This window comes from Rhinoderma darwinii, chromosome 2 (genome assembly GCF_050947455.1).
Source record: "Rhinoderma darwinii isolate aRhiDar2 chromosome 2, aRhiDar2.hap1, whole genome shotgun sequence".
NCBI classification, from domain to species: domain Eukaryota; kingdom Metazoa; phylum Chordata; class Amphibia; order Anura; family Rhinodermatidae; genus Rhinoderma; species Rhinoderma darwinii.
In genome coordinates, this window is record NC_134688.1 from 421266903 (window position 1) to 421280646 (window position 13744).

Genomic DNA, 13744 nt, shown 5'->3' on the forward strand with positions numbered 1-13744 from the left:
CATAGACGTAGCGGTATGAGGGGTGTTTTTTTTGTGTGACGAGCTATAGTTATTATTGGTACCATTTTGGGGTACTTGCGACTTTCTGATCACTTTTTATCCTATTTTTTTGAGAGGCAAGGTGACCAAAAAACTGCAATTCTGGCATAGTTTTTTGTTCTTTTTTATACAGCGTTCACCATGCGTTATAAATTACACGTTAACTTTATTCTGCGGGTCAGTCCGATTCCAGCGATACCCAATTTATAGCACTTTTTTATGTTTTACAACTTTTTGCACAATAAAATTACTTCAGTAAAAAGAATGTATTTTTTTCTGTCGCCAAGTTGTGAGAGCCATAACTTTTTAATTTTTTCGTCGACGGAGCTGTATGAGGGCTTATTTTTAGCGAGACGAGCTATAGTTTTTATAGGTACCATTTTTGGATACATGCAACTTTTTGTTCACTTTTTATTTAAATTTTTGTAGAGCAAAGTGACCAAAAAACAGAAATACAGTTTTTTTTTTTACGCCGTTCACCGCATGGAATAAATAACATATTTTTATAGTTTAGGCGGTTACGGTCACGGCGATACCAAAAATATGTATGGATAATTATTATTTTTTCAATAATAAAGGACTTGATAAGGGAAAAAGGGCATTTGTGTTTTATTTTATTACTTGAAACTTTTATTATATATTTTTTTTCACTTTTCTTTAGTCTCACTAGGGGACTTGAAGGTCCGACTGTCAGATTTTTTTTCTCTAATACATTGCACTACCTATGTAGGGCAATTTATTAGATCTGTCAGTCATTCACTGACAGCAAGCCGATTAGGCTTCGCCTCCCGGCGGGGCCTAAATCGGCTTCCGTAATGGGAGAACAGGAGGCCATTGTTAGGTCTCCTGTTGCCATAGTAGCTGTCCGCAGCCCTGATTGCATAGCAGGGCTGCCGATCTGCTGACAACCACAAAGATACAGCGATCGCTGCATCTAAGGGGTTAATGGCAGGGATCGGAGCTAGCTCCAGTTTCTGCTGTTACAGGTGGATGTCAGCTGTAACATACAGCTGACATCCACCGCTGATGACGGTGGCTCAACTTCTGAGCCGGTGCCATCATGCCGACGTCTACGAAGCCTTTTAGGCCCCGCCACTGGGCGGGGGCTGGAAGTTTTCCATGCTAGGCAGACCAGGAGGCCACTATTAGGCCCCCGGTTGCCATTGCAGCCATCGACAACCCGGCGATTTTATTGCTGGGGTGCCGATGAGCTGCAAACGCCTTAAATGCAGCAATCCCTTTGGACCGCTGCATTTAAGTCTGGGATCGAAGCTAACTTCGGTCCCCGCCATTACAGCAGGGTGTCAGCAGTAAGATGTAGCTGACATCCAGGAACAATGGCACAGACTCCGCTTCTGAGCCGGTACCATCCATTTGTTGTAAGTATACAACATTTTGCGGGAAGCACTGGCTTTCCATGACATATACTTACGACAAATGTCGGGAAGGGGTTAAGCTGGGCTTGAAGATGTTTTGCTGTGATGCGCCAATCACAAACTCTTGACTCTAAAAAACTGGTCATCAGATATCGTAGTGGCCTTGAGTCTGCCAGACCTCTGCCTGTTTCCACCAGTTTACTAATGCATTTTGATGGTATAGAACACTAATGACTGCCACCTTTGATTTCTTGGCAATTTCTCTGTAGGACAGACCTACACCTCTAAGGGTATGTTCACACGCAGTGTTTTCAGACGTAATCCGGGCGTTTTACGCCTGAAAAACGCCTACAAACATCTGCCCATTGCTTTCAATCGGTTTTACGGTGTTCTGTTCCCACGAGCCTTAATTTTACGCGTCGCTGTCAAAATACGGTGCGTAAAAAGACGCCCACGAAAAAGAAGTGCATGTCACTTCTTGGGACGTTTTTGGAGGCCTTTTAACGGACATAAAATATGCGAGTTGCTACAAAAAAAGTCTGAAATTCAGGAGCTATTTTCGCCTGAAAACAGCTCCGTATTTTCAGACGTTTTTGATCACTGCGTGTGAACATACCCGAAGGCCTGATTTACACAAGCGCTGCGCATCTCGGACATGAAAAACTGCAGTTTTTCACGTCCGAGGTGCATCCGTGCTCAGCACTGCGGGACGCGATGTCAGGCATCCCCCATAGTTGAGAGTCTATGGAGGGATGCGTGATGCGCGAAAAGAACGGACATGTCCTATTTTTGCACAGACCCTTCACATGGTCTGTTGAAACAACGGCTGTGTGAACGACCACATTGCATTACATAGGTGCGTGGGACGGCCGCTGTTTCAACGGCCGTCCCACGGACGTTTAACACGCTCGTGTAAATATGCCCTAAGGGTATGTTCACACGAGGGCGTCCGTTACGGCTGAAATTACGGGGATGTTTCAGCCTGAAAACATCCCCGTAATTTCAGCCGTAACGGCATGTGCAGGCGCTTGAACGCCGCGTCAATTACGGGCGTAATTAGCGCTGCTATTCATTGGAGTCAATGAATAACGGCTCCAATTACGGCCAAAGAAGTGACAAGTTACGCCTCGTGTGAACAGACAAACGTCTGCCCATTGCTTTCAATGGGCAGATGTTTGTCAGCGCTATTGAGGCGCTATTTTCGGACATAATTCGGGGCAAAAACGCCCGAATTACGTCCATAAATAGGCCGTGTGAACATGAGGGTTATAATGGTCTGTCTGTCTTTTGTTCATTGCCTTTTTCTTGCCGTTATGATATAAATGTGCTCTGCCCTGACCAGCAAAACTGTCCAAATCCTGCCCTACAGGGTGTTGTAATGCAGTCTGTTCCAACACTGGTTATATAGAATCAGAGGGTTGGAAAGTAATCTCCAAAACTTGAGACACCTGTAGCAATAGTTTGCATCCAAATTCAAACCATAAGTTGCTTTCTGTGCTGCAGAGCAGCGGTCCTTGATGTCTTCCCTGAAAAAAACCCTTTGGTTAAAATCAGAGATTCGGACTATTGTTGCATTTGAGGTTAAAAGTTCATATTTTTATGTTTTGAACCATTCCACGTTATTTGCTGTACTAAAACTGTCAATGTCAAAAAGAACTGGAAAAATGTAGGCGTTCTAAAACTTTTGACCGGTAGGGTGTACGTGCAAGAACACACACTTTCATTATTATACAATGTATTGCCAGAAACACAATGGGGCCTCCCATGCCACGCTTTATAAACATGTTGCAGAAAAGTATGTCAGAAAAGGAGGGCACTGGAAACGCGTGCCACATTTTAAAGAGGCTCTGTCACCAGATTCTCAAATCCATATCTCCTATTGCATGTGATCGGCGCTGCAATGTAGATAACAGTAACTTTTTTTTTTAAACGATCATTTTTGGCCAAGTTATGAGCAATTTTATATTTATGCAAACGAGCCTTTCTAATGGACAACTGGGCGTGTTTTCTCTTATTTCCAACTGGGCGTGTATTGTGTTTTTAGCAACTGGGCGTGTATTGTGTGTGTACATCTGGGCGTTTTTACTTGTTTTACTAGCTGGGCGTTGTGAATAGAAGTGTTTGTCAGCATCATACACTTCTATTCACAACGCAATACAATACAATATTTTTGATTTCTAAGGCCCCATTCACACATGCGTGATTTTTCACGCATCGAGAGTCCGCTGCGTGAAACTCGCTGCATGTCCTATATTGGTGCGTTATCACGCACCTACGTGCCCATTGAAGTCAATAAGTGCGTGATTTGCCCATCAATTCAGTTGAAAATAAAATAAAAAGATGTGCTTTGCGAGTGCGTGAATAACGCATGCCCCTCACAAAGCACACTGATGCATAACGCAATACACACCGACCCGATTCACGAGCGTGAATCGGATACACTCATGTAAATGAGGCCTAATTCAGATGAACGTGGCGTTTTTGCGCACGCAAAACATGCAGAGTTTTGGCTGCGCAAAAGCCACTTACCTGCTCCGTGAGGCCGCATCATATGATGCGCAGCTGCATGCTTTTCGCGCAGCCGCCATCATTATGACACGCCATTTGGATGTTTGTAAACAGAAAAGCACATGGTGCTTTTCTTTTTACATTCATCCTTTTGACAGCTGTTGCGCGAAACAGGCAGTTCGCACGGAAGTACTTCCGTGCGACCTGCGTGGTTTTCACGCACCCATTGACTTCAATGGGTGCGTGATGCGCGAAATACGCTGAGATATTGAACGAGTCGCGCTTTTTACGCAGCGGACAAACGCTGCGCAAAAAGCACAGACTGTCTGTACTGCCCCATAGACTTCTATTGGTCCATGCGTGCCGCGTGAAAACCACGCGGCCTGCACGGACGCAATTCACATTCGTGTGAATCCGCCCTTAGTGTAATAAGCACTGCCATCTTAGACTGTGCAGGGGAAATGGCTATTAATACTTGATCAGGTTTCCCCATTTAGTAAAAAACAAACAAAAAACACATTACCTTTTGAATACCCCTTAAATCCATTTAATTTAAAGTACAGAAATGACATTTACATGTACAGCTTTACATGGTGATTTCAACTATAGTTACTATTCCCTGAGATGACATCTTATGGAGATAAAACTTATGAACCATTGTGATGATCACAGGTAAAAGAATGCAATACTTAGTAATCATATGTTGCAGCAAAATAAACATGCTTGCTGGTAACACTCTTAGGCCTAATTTACACGCATCACTTCATAGACTCATCTATGGGGGATGCGAGACATCGCGTCCCGCAGCGCCGAGCACAGATGCACCTGAATCAGGCCCTAGGGTATGTTCACACGGGCTATATTCGGAGGGAAAAAACGGCTGGAAAATCAGAAGCAGAACGACTCCAAACATCGTATTTCAAATGGGAAAAACGGCGTTCTGTTCCGACGGGCGTTTTTTTACGTGGCCGTTTTGAAAAACAGCCATGTAAAAAAACATTCGTGAAAAAGAAGTGCATGTCACTTCTTCAGCCGTTTTTGGAGCAGTTTATTGACTCTATAGAAAGACAGCTCCAAAAACGGCCGTAAAAAACACAAGTTGCTAAAAAAAACGTCTGAAAATCAGGAGCGGTTTTCCCTTGAAAACAGCTCCGTATTTTCAGAAGTTTTTTTAGTAAGCGTGTGCACATGCCCTTAGGCGGAATTGTTGCAGATTTTCCATCCAGATTTATTGGCGGAACATTTTCCGCACTGAAATCCGAGCATGCTCATTCTGTTCTGGATGTTCACTGCGGATTTCACCCTTTTCAATGTAGAAGGTTTGGATCTAAAAAGGTAGAAACATTTTAAGGGAAAGTCTCCTGTGTTTGGTTTAAAAATCTGCAACAAAAAAAAAAAAGCATGTCATATTCACACAATGCAGTTTTTTAGCAAAGTTTTGGAAGCCACAACCAGAAGTGAATTTAAAAATAAATTACTTCCCACTACTAGTTGTGTCTTCAAAAACTGTACTGTGCGACTAAAGCCTTATCGTAAAAGTCTTTAAGGCATTTTGATAGAGAAGCATGTTGAACCAGATGTTTTAAAGGGAACCGGTCACCAGCATTTCACCGATTGAACTCTACTCACCCCTCACTGGCCGCTGCTGTCAAGTTAGTTGCCGTTATCCCCTCTCCTAAACTCCTCCTCTTACCTTAAATAATGGTATGCAAAGATTTTGCGCCTTTTATTGTAATAATCCGGCTGTCTCGTTAGTTTCTCTTCTTATGCCCGCCACCGAAAACTGGCCCACCCTGACTGCCAAAATCTCCCCTGAGATACCACGCATGCGCCCATCATGTATGGTCGATACCCTTCCCTGCTTTGTCTGGGCCTCGAATCTTGTTACTGCGCATGCGCCGCCATGGTGTCCCGTTGTGCGCACACACCAGAAAAGTGCGGGATTTAGTGTGTGCTGGGGGGAGGCGAGGAGCTGTCAATCAAATGTAAGGCAGGGTAAACTCGGCAAGGCTTGAGGAATGAAGATATGACTCTTTTCAAACGAAGATATGTCTTATGCTCATTAGCATACGGCACGGGAACACTAAAATAAACCTGAATATTAAAAGCTACAGAGCCGACTTAGAAGATAATTATAGGTTACATAAAAATGATTTTTCACCCACTTCCACCAGGTATTGCTGGATTAATAGGTGAAATGCTGGTGACAGGTTCCCTTTAAGGGCTATTCCAGTAATGGCTTGCCCCCGTCAGCACACTGAACATCAACTTCCTCCATCTGTCTCATCAGCCACATACTACTGGAGTCCTTGGAACTAAAGTGTTCACAAAAATGCAACAGCTCCTTATCTTTTAATGGGAGTTGAAGAGTTAAAAAAAAAAATTCAAAATGTTCTAAAATTAACAAAAATCAGTTTCGATCACCCGACAATCCAGCGTAGCTGTTCCAGTGGTCCCGTCGGTCCTGGTTTACAGGCTGCCCCTTTAAGCACTTGATACTAATCTTATCCTGTAAGGGTAAGGCCACACAGAGCGACACCGACCTGGCCACGATGCGGTCAACAACCACGCTGGCACCATGTTCACCGCAGCTGTCAAATAGCCTATTAATGGCCGTGAGTTGTTGCAGGTAAAATAGCCCTTTACCTGCAAAATCGTGCGGACATAAAGGGTGTATTATTAGGGTATGTTCCCACGCACTGTTTTCAGATGTAATTACGCCTCGAATTACGCCTGAAAAAACGGCTCCATTACGCCTACAAACATCTGCCCATTGCTTTCAATGGGTTTTACAATGTTCTGTTCCCACGAGGTGTTATTTTACGCGTCGCTGTCAAAATACGGCACGTAAAAAGACGCCCGTGAAAAAGAAGTGCATGTCACTTCTTGGGACGTTTTTGGAGCCGTTTTCGATTGAATCCATTGAAAAACAGCTCCAATAACGTCCATAAAATACGCCGCGAAAAACGCAAGTGGCTACAAAAACGTCTGAAAATCAGGAGCTGTTTTCGCCTGGAGACAGCTCCATATTTTTAGACGTATTTTGCGTGGCCGTGTGAACATACCCTTAATTGCCGCACAATTTTGCAGGTAAATGGTCATTTTACCTGCACCAACGCGCAGCCATTAACTGGCTATTTGACAGCCGCGCTGAACATGGTGCCGGAGCGGTTGTTGGCAGCATCACGGCGAGGTCAGTGCCGTTCCGTATGGCCTTACCCTATGTGCAGGAACAAAGGGCTCGTTCTAAGCATCATTTTAGTACTTCGCGTGAGCTGCCTTTCACACGTGACAAGACGCAAAGGAGATGCATTGGCTGTCTAGGATTGTGGTCACCTTTGAAAAATAACCATATTACAGAAACAAAGACGGAATCTAAAAGAAACAAGACACAGATTAAGACACCCCGTCTGGACAGCTTTCATATCAGAAGTACCCAATACTAGTAATAATAATAAGTAGTCCACAATCTTACCCTACATGTCTTTTTTTCCGCTGGATTTACAATATATTAATTTTATAGTCCGATAATAAATAAAACTCAGTGCTCTGCTCTCTTGAGGAATTGAATATAAGACATACAGGGAATGTGACATTCAGTCCGTTTTGCTGGGCTCCTTTTTACTGAGCTTGTATTCCTTGGCAATCTTTAACAGAGACAGCAAAATAGGGACCGCCATGGGCAAGAAAAGAGGGATGTAAACTGCAAATTTCTGATCATCTGGAAAGTACAGAAGGTGAAGCAACGAGGGGTCGAAGAAAGCTTTCTCTGAAGATGTAATCGCTTCTTTGCTGGCTTTGAAGGCATTCTCCAGCCTGCCAGCTTCTAATTCGGACAGGGCAATCTGAACAGAAGACACGGAGTTGTATACCTGCAGAGAAAGAGGACCTAGTTACAGATAACCTGTGGACTTTATTATACGCACACCCATCATGTATGTGAAGATCTTTTAGTTTGTGAATAATAAATTCATTAGATGCAGTTATAGAATCCCATGTGAATGCTCCACAGTAATCGGGCTGTATGTTGCCACTGCTGTCTCAGTATAATGTGCCTGGTGGTTGCATAGCAACAATCCAGATATACATTGGGTGACCACAAGTCTGCTTAGCCCGGTGTACTCTGTTGTGGTCTCTGCATCTTCTTCAGGCTAAATTCTGTAGGTGATGTAAGGTCACTGTCAATAGCGGGCTTGAACTTGCGCATTGCTTGTGACATGCATGCTGCTGCACAGGACAGACCTGCATCGGTGGTTCTCCAACATCCCGCTCACAATGTGGAACGATAGATGTGATCAGACCACACCTCCCTATGTGATGCCGGGGCAAACCATCATGGGACATGTAGTGATCATTGTTAGCAGACAGTGGTTTCTACAATCAAGAAGGTGGACCAAAGCAGGACTAGAGGATTAATGGGGGAAAATGTGTTTACTGGAGTTTCTCTTTGAACATTGTAGCTTGCATCGTAAAATACCTGAAGAATATCAGCTTGTACTTTTTTTTTTACAAATCCCCTTATATTTAATACGGGGTTACCTGGCAGTAGCACTTGGAGATCATCAACTAACTGCAAAGGGTTATCAGAAAGTGGTTCTTCCATAACTACCTCGTGTTGATTGAAGTAGAACGTAGGCAGAGAGTAGTTAGGTGGTTTGATATTTGACCTGACCACTAAACCACTGAGGGGCACATACACTAATGTGACATATTGCCACCAGCTTTTTGTTGCCACTGATTTTAACTGTAGCGTGCCATAGTCAAAGAACTGCCGCATGAGAAGTATGTAAATGTAGCCAAAGTATCTTGCAGTATCGTACAAGGTCATAAAATAATCATAATATGGGCTATGGAGTTAGACGATCTGTCAAGGTTTTCCTATTAACCCCTTAATGACCAGGCCTATTGACCAAGCATTCTGGTTTGTTTTTCCATGGTTGCATTCCAAAAGTCATAACTTATTTTTCCGTCGACATAGCCGTATAAACAGGGGGGTTGTTAAATAATGTGTTAACTTTATACTATGGGTTGCTACGATTCTGGCGATACCACATATGTATAGGTTTTTTAGGTTTTACTACTTTTTCACAATAAAAACACTTTTAAAACATAATTTGTTCATGCATCATCGCACTACAAGAGTCATGACTTTTGTATCTTCCCGTCGGTGTAGCTGGACGTGGGCTTGTTTTTTGTAGGATCTGAATTTTTATTGGTACCATTTTGAGATACACGGGACTTGTACTGATTAGCTTTTATTATATTTTGGGGGAATGGAAAGACAGCAATTTCACCATTGTTTTTTTTTTTTTGCATTTGTTTTTTTTGTACTGCATTCACTATGCAATTTTATGAACGTGTTAACTTTCTTGTTTGGGTCGTTACAATTGTGGCAATACCATATTTGTTTACTTTGTTTTACACTTTTAAAAAATAAAAACTATGGAAAAAAAGTTGTTTTTTATATATATATTATATATATATTTTTTTTACATAGTTACATAGTTAGTACGGCTGAAAAATGACACATGTCCATCAAGTTCAACCAAGGGAAGGGAAAAGGGAAGGAAAAATTTCTATACATAGGAGCGAATATTTTTTTGTTCTAGGAAATTATCTAAGCCTTTTTTACAGCATCTACTGTCCCTGCTGTGACGGCTCCTGCGGTAGGCTATTCCATAGATTCACAGTTCTCACAGTAAAGAAGGCTTGTCGCCTCTGCAGGTTGAACCTTTTTTCTCCAGACGGAGGGAGTGCCCCCTTGTTTTTTGAGGGGGTTTTACATGGAACAGGATTTCACCATATTTTTTGGATGTGCCATTAATATATTTATATAAGTTAATCATGTCCCCCCTTAGTCGTCTTTTTTCAAGGCTAAATAGGTTTAATTCTTTTAATCTTTCCTCATAACTTAGATTCTCCATGCCCCTTATTAGCTTCATTGCTCTTTGTATTTTTTCTAACTCCAGGGCATCCTTTCTATGAACTGGAGCACAGAACTGGACTGCATATTCTAGATGAGGCCTCACTAATGCTTTGTAAAGTGGTAATATTACATCCCTGTCCCGCGAGTCCATGCCTCTTAATACACGACAATATCTTGCTGGCCTTTGAAGCAGCTGATTGACATTGCATGCTGTTATTGAGTTTATGATTTACAATTACACCCAGATCCTTCTCATCAAGTGACTCCCCCAGTGTAGCTCCCCCTAGGACATATGATGCATGCAGGTTGTTGGTACCCAGATGCATAACTTTACATTTATCTACATTAAACTTCATCTGCCAAGTGGACGCCCAAACACTTAGTTTGTTTAAATCTGCCTGCAATTCATGAACATCTTCCATAGTCTGAACTATATTACATAGCTTGGTGTCATCTGCAAAAATAGAAATAGTGCTATTAATCCCATCTTCTATATCATTAATAAATAAGTTGAATAATAGTGGTCCCAGCACTGAACCCTGGGGTACACCACTTATAACTGGGGACCATTCAGAGTAGGAATCATTGACCACAACTCTCTGGATACGGTCCTTGAGCCAATTCTCAATCCAATTACAAACTATACTTTCTAAACCTATAGTCCTTAATTTACCCATTAGACGTCTATGGGGGACAGTGTCAAATGCCTTTGCAAAGTCCAAAAACACGAAATCCACAGCGCCCCTCTGTCTAGGCTTCTGCTTACCTCTTCATAAAAACAAATAAACTAACGATTTCAATTATTTTTTTAGTCCCACTGGGCGATTTAACAATGCAATCTTTTTATCACTTTTATATAGTTCTTTGGTATATTCAGTCTACCCAAGCATTACTGCCTGTCAGTGTAAAGCAGACAGGCAGTCTATTAGGACTTGCCTCTGACACAGGCTAATAGGCACACAGTCATGGCAGGCCTGGGGGCCTTGATTAGTCCCCCGTCTGCCACAGCAACCTATCGGCAGCCAGCGACTGCAATCTCCGGCCCCTGAGGGGTGATAAAGGAAGCCGCCGCCGCCCCCCCCCCTCCCTCAGGCAAACCACTTAAATGCCAGTCACTTTTGGCCCTTTCTTTTGGAGGATCCTCACAGGTCCAAGCTTCAAGTTATACAACATGTCGGGAGGTTATTTCCACCTAAATTGCACAGGAATATCATCACCATCCCTGTATAAATGGAAAACTGAAGTAGGAAAAAAAAAATGACAGCGTTATTTGATGTTTAAATTCTTCCAGGTTGAAGAAGTCAAACCTAGAGTAGCTGGGTATTCCAAACCATTGAACTTGATGCGCTGACAGTGCCCATTGTGTATAAATGGGACGAACGCTAACATACTGTACAACCTGCAACCACTTATGTGTTCCAGATGGTGCAGGCAGAGATGGCAAGTGAAGCTCCTGAGCCTTAATGCAAAATCTCTAGCAGGGCCCTCCAAGAATCACACATCCTTTATAGTACAGGTCTACTCGTATGGGGGCAGTGGGACCTTTCTGGGGCCCCTCAGACTCCAGGGTAAACCTGTGTATAATGCATCTACCATAAGTGATGCCTATTAAGTGATTTTCAGCTGTTAATTTTTCATGAAGTATTTCCCTGGTCTCCATCTCTAGCACCCTCTTAGTCTTTCTAGCCTTATATTGATTTTAAAAGTAATGTAAATAATTAATCGGACATTGTACTAATAAGGTAAGCTACATTAGTAAGAACTGCCAACAACATAATGCTCATGTTGTGTCTACTTGAATAATGGGGCTGCCCTGGCAGGTGGCATTCGCCCGATCTCAGCATAAAAGTACAAGCTCGAGTGAGGACACTACTGATCAGCTATTTTTAGTTCAGTCACTAGGGGGCAAAATCCGGCAATGGCTTTTTAAAGACGTACATTTTTCTTTGTCAGAGCACGCCGTTGGCTTTTCTTAATGCAGCGGCAAATATTTTTGCCCTTTAGTGGCCCAACTAAAAATAGCTCATGAGTAGCGATGTCACTCGAGCTAGCCGGAACTTCTGTGCCGAGATCAGGGACCACAACTGGCCGGGGGCCTCCCGTAATTTAAATTAACCTTGTGAGCAGTATAGTGGCGTGGCGTGTGAACTACTAAAGTGCAAAGTGCCATGTCTATGAAAGAAGAATATCAAAAGCAAGCGTTATAGTGAGTGATTTTTTATTTTATTTTTATTACTCATTACATATAGTAGCTCCCCAATTCCAAATGTTATACGTTTCCTATTAGTATTTAAGGGTTATCTGTAGTAGCATTTTCAGACATTTTTCCACTTTTAGGCATCCACTAAAGGCCTATTTACACGGCCAATGATCAAGCGAATGATTGTTCGTATGAACGCACATTCCCGATCATTGCTCTGTGTAAATAAGCCAGCGATAAGCGATGAACAAGCAAACTTTCATTCGTCTGCCGATTCATCTTTTATGCTGCCCTGAAAATCATTTGACATCAGCACAACTCCTCGTGTAAACATGTAGGACATGTCGGAAGTTTGTTGAACGTTTAGTTACTCTTTAACCCAAATCTACTATGTGCAGAGATAGATAGAAACAGATGGAAAGATAAATGAGCAAGATTTATAACTACTGTACCTCTCCTGCTACAGTCAGAAAGAACTTTACCAGGATAAAATCTTTGGTTCACTTTTGAACATCCTTTTACATCTGTGTCTGATCTATTAGTAATGAGTAATTTGGAAAATACATTGCTATACCTATATTGTGCTTCTCTTGAAATATAGCATGTCTAATACTCCATCAACATCAAGAAGTTAATTTACTGGGCTCACGTATGCCAAACAACCCTGCTGGATCAGTATCTGTATAGAGCCAAATTCTGTTAAGTTGCATTTTGTAGGTATAGACATACATTGTACAGTACTGATTAAAATTGGCATCATATTGTAGTGAATCATAACTCTTCAGCTGTTCCAATTCCAAGAAGCAATTGTCAGAAATGTAAATGCACCTCTAAATGGGAACACACATTAAGACTTCAATGAAAAGTAAAGCTTACCTGTTGCTTCAGGTGACTTTTCAGAATATGTGTGTACAATGAGGAATAACACTAATTCTTGGCATTATATGGACTTGTATTCTGATTATTTAGCAGTTTTCCCCTCTGCAGACTCTCTCTCTAACTCTGTGGTCTCTGAGCTAGTGAGTGGAGCCTAACTGCTATCATGCCTTCTAAACGCTGCACACAGAGAAGAGGAGAATCCTGCTCCACACATTATTCAGCACTGGGGTAAGATAGAACACTTATTAGAAGCTGCTGCAGCAGCGTCTGTGTCTCTCTCTGCCTCTCTCTCAATCTGTAACCGGATACCTCAGTGAGACGATAGTCGTTTTCATCTTGAGGAGACTGATTTAGCAGTAAATACAGAGTGAGTGTAGTGTTAGGATGGGGGGATGGGAGGTGGCTGATAAGAAAGATATTTTTCTCTAATAAGATATATTACAAAGTTTGCTCAGTATCATTTAAGTACAAAATAAGCAAAGTTAAGTACTTACTAACTTACTCAACTTCTTTTGTAGACTATAACTATATCTAAAGTGTAAAATTGTGTTCAAAAGGTGAACGTGTCTCGCAATCATATACAAACATTCAAAAGCAGTAAAACATACAAAGTGGATTTGACAATAAGACTGGGCAACCAGACTTGTTTGTAAGGCCTCATTTACACGAGCGTATTATACGCGCGTGCGACGCGCGTGCTTTTCACGCGTGTCGTACGCACCTATAATAGTCTATGGGGCTGTTTAGACGATGCGTGAATTTTGCGCAGTGCGCGTGCGTTGCGTAAAACTCACGACATGTTCTAAAATCGTGCGT

At 42.3% G+C, this 13744-nt stretch overlaps 1 protein-coding gene across 1 annotated transcript in view; it reads right to left on the reverse strand.

Annotated features, from left to right (window-relative positions):
• Positions 1–4442: 4442 nt before the first annotated feature.
• Positions 4443–13744, reverse strand: part of PIGS (phosphatidylinositol glycan anchor biosynthesis class S) — a 48369-nt gene continuing 39067 nt past the window's right edge. The window contains exon 12 of the mRNA XM_075854269.1: positions 4443–7795. Coding sequence (XP_075710384.1) covers positions 7520–7795 — 276 coding nt within the window. The 3' untranslated portion in view covers positions 4443–7519. The remainder of the gene's footprint in view (positions 7796–13744) is intronic.